Source organism: Chaetura pelagica, unplaced genomic scaffold, assembly GCF_000747805.2.
Source record: "Chaetura pelagica isolate M959 unplaced genomic scaffold, ChaPel_1.0 scaffold528, whole genome shotgun sequence".
Taxonomy (NCBI): domain Eukaryota; kingdom Metazoa; phylum Chordata; class Aves; order Apodiformes; family Apodidae; genus Chaetura; species Chaetura pelagica.
The window spans coordinates 40118-49311 of NW_009954306.1; the positions used below are offsets into that span (position 1 = coordinate 40118).

General features: G+C 56.3%; 2 protein-coding genes across 2 annotated transcripts in view; one reads left to right on the top strand and one right to left on the bottom strand.

Moving 5' to 3' along the window:
• KANSL3 (KAT8 regulatory NSL complex subunit 3) overlaps nucleotides 1-3514 on the top strand; it is a 29748-nt gene extending 26234 nt beyond the window's left edge. Inside the window, 2 exon segments of the mRNA XM_010003930.1 lie at nucleotides 2943-3223; nucleotides 3278-3514. Coding sequence (XP_010002232.1) covers nucleotides 2943-3223; nucleotides 3278-3514 — 518 coding nt within the window.
• Nucleotides 3515-7665: 4151 nt separating this feature from the next.
• The window catches only part of ARID5A (AT rich interactive domain 5A (MRF1-like)), an 8897-nt gene continuing 7368 nt past the window's right edge, over nucleotides 7666-9194 (bottom strand). Inside the window, 3 exon segments of the mRNA XM_010003931.1 lie at nucleotides 7666-8802; nucleotides 8911-9058; nucleotides 9161-9194. Of these exon segments, the coding sequence (XP_010002233.1) occupies nucleotides 7666-8802; nucleotides 8911-9058; nucleotides 9161-9194 (1319 nt within the window).

Here is a 9194-nt window from a genome sequence, read left to right on the forward strand (position 1 = left end):
AATTCTTTGTTGTGAGGGTGGTGAGAGCCTGGCCCAGGTTGGGCAGGGAAGCTGTGGCTGCCCCATCCCTGGGGGTGTTGAAGGGCAGGTTGGATGGGGCTTGGAGCAGCCTGGGCTGGTGGGAGGTGTCCCTGCCCATGCAGGGGGTTGGATCTGGATGATCTTTAAGATCCCATCCAAACCAGTCTGTGAGCTTGTGAGAATCACTCCAGGGACTAACTGCCTGAATCCTGCTGATTTTTTAGCTCGTCGTGATTGGATTGGATTGGATTGGATTGGATTGGATTGGATTGGGTTGGATTGGATTGGATTGGATTGGATTGGATTGGATTGGATTGGATTGTCCCCCCTTGAAGTTAGGCTGCCTCAGTGGTTTTCTTGCAGTTCCTGTTGAGTTTTGGCTCAGTGCTGCTCAGCAGCTGATGATGAGCAGGGTCTTCATCCCCATCCTGGTGAGCAAGGGTTCACCTGCAGTTGGTGTCGAGGGCCCCGTCAGGCACTGAGCCCCCCCCCTGCTGCCCCCATCCCTTCCCTCTGCCCAGGGAGGTCAGACCATCCCACTGGAGCAAGGGGAACCCTGCAGAACCCACCCTCAGACCCAAAGAGAAGTCAACACAGAGCAGTGCTGCAACTCCTTGCACCCCCAAAGCCTTCTGTTCCTGCTCTCCTTCCCTAACTGGGTTGGTTTTCCTCTTCCAGTGAGTGGGAGGGTGAGCAGGTCACCAGCCCTCAGGCCAGCTCTGGTGGGTGCAGTTCAGTGGGGTTGTGGTGGCTTCCCAGAGAGGGGAGTGGAGCAGCTCTGGATCCTGGGTGTTATAGAATCATAGAATCATGGAATGGTTTGGGTAGGAAGGAACATTAAAGATCATCTAGATCCAACCCCCTGCATGGGCAGGGACACCTCCCACCAGCCCAGGCTGCTCCAAGCCCCATCCAACCTGCCCTTCAACACCCCCAGGGATGGGGCAGCCACAGCTTCCCTGGGCAACCTGGGCCAGGCTCTCACCACCCTCACAACAAAGAATTCCCTCCTCATTTCCAACCTCTATCTCCCTCTTCCAGTTTTCATCCATTCCCCCTTGTCCTACCCACCCCAGCTGGTGTTTCTCCTTGGCTTTACACCCACTACCCAACCTCTGCAGCTCCTCAGCCCCTTTTTCTCCCCCCAGACCATCAAGAATCTCCAGAACCACTGGCCTGAAGTCTTTTTCTGTGTTTTTTTTTTTGAATTCCCTCCTCATTTCCAACCTCTATCTCCCTCTTCCAGTTTTCATCCATTCCCCCTTGTCCTACCCACCCCAGCTGGTGTTTCTCCTTGGCTTTACACCCACTACCCAACCTCTGCAGCTCCTCAGCCCCTTTTTCTCCCCCCAGACCATCAAGAATCTCCAGAACCACTGGCCTGAAGTCTTTTTCTGTGTTTTTCTGTCAGAGCTGGTGGATGATGTTAGATCCATGGAGCACTTGACCTGCTTTCCTTGTCAGCTTGGCTTTGGAGAACCAGTTGGTAGGAAGTGGATGGACTTGGAGGTGTTAGTGTGGGGAACTGTCCAGATCTTTCTTACTTCTGTGGAGTGGTCATTGCTCATGTCTGCCAACATCACTGTGTGTCTGTGCCATGTCCCCTGCCTAGGGGTGGCTGGAGTCACCTGTGCCCACCATCCTTCTGCCCTTCAGCCTCCCTGATCTGCCCCCCAGGATGGCCCCATGCTGGTTAGATGGTTGGTTGTCCATGCCCTCCATTCTCAAAGTACCCAGAGCTCCATGCTGTGCTGGTGGTGGTGGTGACACATTGTCACCACTGAGGAGGGGGAGGGACCACTTTGGTGCCTTTTCAGTGCCACCTTACCAGAGAGGTGCCAGGTGACCCAGTGTGGCTGGACATGATGCTTTCTGCTCCTTGGGCACGGAGCAAGTTGCAGCTTTGAGCAACCACAGGGACAAACATAGACTTCTCCAGGCTGGGGTTGTCCTTAAGCAGCACCTTTGTCCCTTCTCTTGAGCACATCTGAACAGTGACTGGATTTAGGTGAATCTCTGTCCCCTCTGTCACTCTGGGCTGTGGCTGCTGGGGAACTGCCTTGGGTGGGGTAACCACCACCATGAAGGAGCTGCTGCTGCTGTAGAGTTTCACAAAGCCTCAAGTCTTCAAAGCTGCCTCCTGGGGTGGAGAGTGATGAGGGTCTGAGTACCTTGTCCTGTCACTGCACTCAAGGGCAGGGAGTGACAGGATGAGGGGCGATGGTTTTAACTGGGAGAGAGGAGATTTAGATGAGACATGAGGAGGGAATTCTTTGGTGTGAGGGTGGTGAGAGCCTGGCCCAGGTTGCCCAGGGAAGCTGTGGCTGGCCCATCCCTGGGGGTGTTAAAGGGCAGGTTGGATGGGGCTTGGAGCAACCTGGGCTGGTGGGAGGTGTCCCTGCCCGTGGGGGTTTGAACTAGATCTTAAAGGTCCCTTCCCACTCAAACCAGTCTTAGATTCTGGTGCTGCTGGTGGGATGGAGCTGAGGATGCCAGAGGTGAGGAGGAGCTTCCCTTGAGCTGGACCACCAAGAACATCATGAGCTCAGTGTGGTCTGTGGCAGCTCAGCTTGTAGGATGTGACAAGATGGAGCATGTTTGGCTGAGGAAGAACCATCATGTCCAGTTCCAAAGGTAGAGGACTTCTGGGGGGAGAAGATCAGACACTGAGGGAAGAGAGAGGCCTCCTCAGGGGACCTGAGCAGCCTAGGAAGGTGCTGGTGGTGCCCCAGTTTGGCTGTTGAGGTCTCCCCGCCCAGGCTGGGCTTTGTTCGGGGGGTCTCTGAACAGCACACAAGGCTGGGTCTTCCTGTTCACTTTCAAAGCCTATGACTTCATGGTTGGGGCTGGGGGCTGCAGCTCCTGGTGGGCACCATGTCCCCACATGGAGGCCACTGACCCTGCTGTCCCCTTCTCCACAGTGACCACCACCAGCCCCATGAAGACGCTCTACGTGATGTCGGATGCCAAGTTGTCTGCGCTCACCAAGCCTGTGATGGGTGAGGCTTCCTCTGTCCCCCTCAAGCTGCCAGGCATCCAGCCTTCCTCCTCCTCATCATCTGCCAGCTCTCCCACCGGAGCCATCACCTTCTCCACCTCCCCCCTGGCCAGCACTCCCAGCCCTCCCACCAGCCTGGTGCACTCAAAGGTGGGACCTGTCCTGCAAACCTCCTCCAAAACCCTCATCCTGACCTCCGCGCTGGTGAAGGGCGATGGACCCTTGGGACACACTGGGGAGAAAGTCACCTTGACCAAGAGTGCCACGGCCCTCAGCCACTCTCTGGGGGCAGTGGAGACCCTGGGGAGGGTTCCCTCCGTGGTGGACGACGGGAGCACCATCATCCACAGCAGGGAGGCTCTGGCCAGCAGACACTTGCTGCCCCAGGGTGTGGTGCCAGGAGGGGCTGGCACCACGCTCATCACACTGGGCACCAGCTTGGCCAGCTCCTCTGGTATGGCCACAGCAGGGCCCACCCTCAGCCAGAAGCCATAGGGACCCATGGGACCCCTCGGCCACCACCAGGTGCTTGGGGAAAACCTCTTGGCTATACGGACCCCCAGGACCCCTTGGCCATGGCCAGGTGCTTGGGGAAGACTGAGCTTGGCCATGGGGACCCCCAGGACCCTTTGGCCATGGCCAGGTGCTTGGGGAAGACTGAACTTGGCCATGGGGACCCCCCTGTGACCTCTTAGCCACCACTGAGACCTTGAGGAAGACTGAGCATGGCCATGGGGACCCCCAGGACCTCTCAGCCTTGACCAGATGCTTGGGGAGACTGGGTGTGCTGGGGGAGGACTGAGCTCAGCCATGGGGGACCCCCTTGGGACCTCTTGGCCACCACCAGATGACTTGGGGAAGACTGAGCTTGGCCATGGGGACTCCTGGGACCCCTTAGCCATGACCAGATCTTTGGGGAAGACTGAGCTCAGCCATGGGAACCCCCCCCTCCCAGGACCCCTTGGTTGTCACTGGAAGCTTGAGGAAGACTAAGCTCAGCTGTGGGGACCCCCAGGACCCCCCAGCCATGACCAGCTGCTTGGGGAAGACTCAGCTTGGCTGTAGGGACCCCTGGGAACCCTTGTCCACCACCAGGTGTTTGAGGAAGGCTGAGCTTGGCCATGGGGTGGGAGAGCAGCAGCCCCATGGAGGTTGGGGGGCTGGGTCAGGGAAAGTGGGGAGATGGTTTTTCTGATTTTTTTTTTTGTTGCTGTTTAATAAAATGGTTTTTGGTTCTTTGCTGCCTCCCTTGCCCATGTCCCTTCCAAAAGCTGCTCTGGTTGCTGGGGCTGGTTTCTCTTGGGCTCCTGCCTGTGCTGGTGCCTCCCTTGGGGTAGGAGGTTCAACTGATCCCTCCTATGGTTGGTAGTGTTCATGGGTGTTGAGAATGGCCCAGTTTTCATCTGCCCTGAGCTTTGGTTTCATTCTGGTGGTTGTGATGGTGTCAGCAAAGCAGGGGTAGAGCCAGGTCTCTCTGCCTGGAAGGAGGGATGGAGCAGGAGGGGGTGACATGAAGGTGCTGAGATGAGTCAGAGCTCAGCACCATCAAGGGGGTTTTGTCAGGGCTCAGGACCAGTGTCCACCCTGGGGCCGTCACTGGGTGCTGGGGCTTGTTTCATGGGACAGAGCTTAAGGCTGGGAACTTCTTGTGGTTCTCATGGATAATCATGGAATAGTTTGGGTTGGAAGGGACCTTAAAGACCATCTAGATCCAACCCCCTGCATGGGCAGGGACACCTCCCACCAGCCCAGGTTGCTCCAAGCCCCATCCAACCTGCCCTTCAACACCCCCAGGGATGGGGCAGCCACAGCTTCCCTGCCCAACCTGGGCCAGGCTCTCACCACCCTCACAGGGAATTGCCCTGATCCAGGTGCAGAACTTTACCCTTGGCCTTGTTGAACTTCATGCAGTTTGCACCAGCCCACCTTTCCAGCCTGTCCAGGTCCCTCTGAAAGGGGACTTGATCCTCAGCCTAAGGAGCTCCCTCCACCTGCACGGTGCCGAAATCTCCACTCACTTCCTCACCAGAAGATCCTGGGTTTGGTTCAATGTGGGACATCACACCCCAGAGCAGAAGCAAGATGTTTGTTACAGAGAACCCAGAAATGGAGCAGGAGAAGATCCATGATCCCCTTTGATGGTTCTGGTTGCTCATCATGAGAAGAGGGAGATGCCTTGAGTCCCTTCCTGCTCCTCCAGGTTCTACACACGCTCCAGGTGTTCTCCAGCTCCTTTGGGGACCATCTTGCTTTACCTCCATAGCCTCTCAACACACCAGACTTCCCACCTCCACCATGGTGAGTAGTGGGCTTGAGGACAGTGAACTTTCCCAGCACCTCAAACCCTTTCTTCCCTTTTCCCTAGAGTTTTGAGGAATAACCAAAAAAAAGGGCAACATTTTACTTGGACATCAATATGGATTCAATTCAGCAAAGCTCCCCCCAGGGAGGAGGTTGGGTGGGGGATGACCTTGAACCCCAAGGTTCTGCTGTTGACCTGAAGTGGTTTTAAGGATCTCAACTTTCTTTCTCCAGGCTTGGAGCCACCATTTCTCTCCTGGAATAACTGGAAGAAGGTTGTGAGGTTGTGATGCCTTCCAGGATGTGGTGTCTCCAGTGCCCTGGCTCCCAGGTGGGAAGTCTCAAGCCCCATGGCCACCTCCTTGCTCACCAACTGGGGGTTCTTGGCAGCAAAGCTCTCGAGGTGCAGCTGGGGTGACCTGCAGCCCATGTGATCCCTTTCCAATGTCCAGGCTGGAGGACCCAGGAGTTGGGTCCATGGTTGGCTCCATGATGCTGCTCTTCTTGACACGTCGAATGCTCCAAACATTATGAAGTGATTGGTGCTGCCTGTGGCTAATCCTGCTTTTCCACTTCCTATCCCAAAGCTTTTCCTTTCCATGGAGACATCAGAAGTGCTCCTTAAAAGCTGACTTATTGCTGCTGCTCTACCTGAAGCCATAACCTTCTCTGGGGACATGCAAGTGCCACTTGTCCCTCTGTCCCTTGGTGTCCAGGATGGGAATGAGTGGATGTACTTGTGGGGTGCACTGGGCATGAGAAAAGCCCATCCTGCAGCTCCAACCAAGCCTTTGTGTCACCTGCAACACCTTGACAGGAGCTCCTGGAGGCAAAAAGCACCTGGAGATGTTGCTGGGCTGGTTGGCAACGTGGATATGTGACTGCAGGAAAACACCTCCTTCCCCATGGGATGGAGCAGCTCCAGAGGTAGGTCTCAGCCCATCCCTGTGGCATCCCAAAAACACCTCTGGAGGCTCAATGTGTAGGGTGGGGATCCCCCCAAACCCTGCCCTGACCCCAGAAGTCAAGGCCACCCCAAACACCACCAGACTGGGACCATCCAACCAGTTTGAATCCAGGCTCTGCCTTTGCCACCAGGACACTTCCCAACATTCCCAAACCCCTCAAAAACCCTCCAGAGCCCTGGGTGGAGGCACCATCCCTACAAACCAAAACTGCATCACATGGGGTGAGCCTGGGAGGGCTCTGGAGCAGGGAATACCTGAGCATCCCAGGAATGGGGTGGGAATAACCCCCTCCTGGCTCAGCCTCCTGTAAACAGCCCCTTGGGTAGGGTAGAAACCTCCACAACTCACCTTGCTCCCTTATTTTATAGATGTAGGTACATTTTTTTATATATAGATTAAAAAAACCTTGTGATACTGGTTGTTAAGTCATCAGGGAACAGGGAACCATGAGCATCCCAGGAATGGGAATAACCATCTCCTGGCCCACCCTTGTCCACAGCCAGCCCAGGGTCTCTCTGGCAGGGTAGAAACCTCCATGAGTGATTTGCTCCCTTATTTTATATGTGTAGGTATCTTTTATATTTTTATGTGTCTCTCTATATATATCTTGTGATACTGGTTGTTAAGTCACCAGTGTTAGGGCTCTGGAGCAGGGAATCCCTGAGCATCCCAGAAATGGGATGGGAATAACCCCATCCTGGCTCAACCTCCTGGAAAGTTGTACCTGGGCATGGCCTCTTGGGTAGGATAGAAACCTCCACGACTCACCTTGCTTCCTTATTTTATATATTTTTATATATATATATATATTTATAATCTGGGGATACTGGTCATTAAGGCAAGAGCAGGGAATTGCTGAGCATCCTGGGAATGGGAATAACCACCTCCTGGCCTTTGCACCCTTGTGCAAAGCCACCCCAGGGTAGAAACCTCCACAACTCATCTTGCTCCCTTAGTTTAGATCAAGATGTATATTTTATATATATATATTAGGTATATTTATAATCTGGGGATACTGGTCGTTAAGGCACTGGGGGGTCTGGAATTGCTGAGCATCCTGGGAATGGGAATAACCACCTCCTGGCCTTTGCACCCTTGCGCAAAGGTAGGAATCTCCATGACTCACCTTGCTCTTATTTACCTGTGTATGTATAATGTATATATCATATAGATCTATAAAAACCTTGTGATATTGGTCAGAAGCCACTGGTGTCACGATCCAAACAGCTTGAAGATCAAGAGTCCAAATGACCCCACTTGATTGTCCCCTCTTTGTCCCCTTGTCACCAGCACGTTCCTCGCTGCCCCGGCTCAGCCACGGCACCATCCCAGCTCTCTCCCTTCTCCCTAGGGAATGCTGCTGGATGGGATGGGAAGCTAGAGCTTGGTGTGGTGGTGGAAGGTTGGGGGGGTGTAGGGGGGTTGGTGGTGCCACCTCTCCGGATAGATCCTGTGTCTCATGGTGCTCCCATAGGACACCGGGTAACGCCCGGGACCGGTCGCCAGCGGCCGGCACAGCTCGGAGCTTTGTGGGGAAGTAGCTACCAAAGGAACAGGAATGACCAAGGGGTTGGCAGAGAGGGAAGGTGCCACTGGAACCCCTTGGGTTTTGAGGTGCTCTGGTAGGTTGCCAAAACTGGCTGGGAAATAGAGCATGGCCCCCGTGTAAACGTCTGGGCCTGGTGGTGCTGGTGCTGAGTAGCCAGGATTGGCCACCACAGCCTTGGGTTTGGCCAACCCCCTGTCCCTGCCAGAGGGGGGGGTGGTGCCCAATGTGGGGCCAAAAGCCACCTCTTCCTCCTCCCTCCGGCCACGCTTGCCCACGGGGGTGAAGCTGGTCCTGGGGGGCACCCAGCAGCCCCCCGGGGTGGCCCCTGCTCCTCTCTGCTCCCTGCTCCACGCTTTTCTCCGTAGGTCTTGGGGCTGTTCCAGCTCCTCTGCTTGTGATGGGATGGTGGAAGTGGGCTCCAAAAAATCCTTGAAGCACCCCCAGAAGGGGTGGGAGCTGGTGGGTTTCACCACCTCGTTGGGGTAGGTCTGGAAGCAGCCGGTGAAGATGGTGGGTGCTGGAGCCCCCTCCTCTTCTTTCCCACCAGGAAATACACTGGGAATGGGTCCCACCTCACCCCCAACGTTGGGAGCTGTATCCTGAGCTCCTGGTGGCTCCAGGCTCCTTTGGTCATGGAGGTGGGGGCTGGTGGGCAGCCTGGGGGGCTCTGGGCTGGGGTGTTTGTGGCAGTGCAGGGACTCAGCCTTGGTCACCTGGGCCAGCAGCTTCTTCTTGGCCAGGGGGGAGGTGATGGGGTGGTTGCCTTTGGAGTAGAAGCTGGAGAAAAGGCGCTTGGAGGGCTGGGGGTGGCAGGGACCAGGACACCCCCCTGAGGAGCTTGGCCTTGGGACCACCAGGTTGGAGCCTCCCTTGGCCACCTGGCCCTGCTTGGCTGTGTCCCTGGTGTCCTCTGTGTTCCTGGTGTCCTCCACGCTGGTGGCCACCTTCACCTTGTCCTGAGGCATCTGCAGGCAAAGGGGGTGCAGGGGTTGGGGTGAGTTCCAGGTTCTGCCTGGGTTTGGGGTCCCATGGGAAGGGACGGAGGTGGGGTTGGGAGGTGGGTGTCCACACACCTGCTCCCCACCCTTCTCCTTCTTGGCCCTCTTGGTCTTCTCACCCATCTGGGCACCCTTGGAGACCTTGTACTGCTTGCGGGGCTTGCTGGGGGGCAGGGGCTTGTCATCCTCCCCTTTCAGGTGCCGCACGTATGGGAGGACCAGCCTGCGGGGCCGGGGGGGCAGTGAGGACAGGCACGGGGAGGGGAAACTGAGGCAGGAGCAGGGCCTGCCCCCCCAGCCTCCCCCCCCCAGGGCTCAGCCCCACCTCTCGTAGTGGCGGCAGAGGGGGGCGGGCGGGG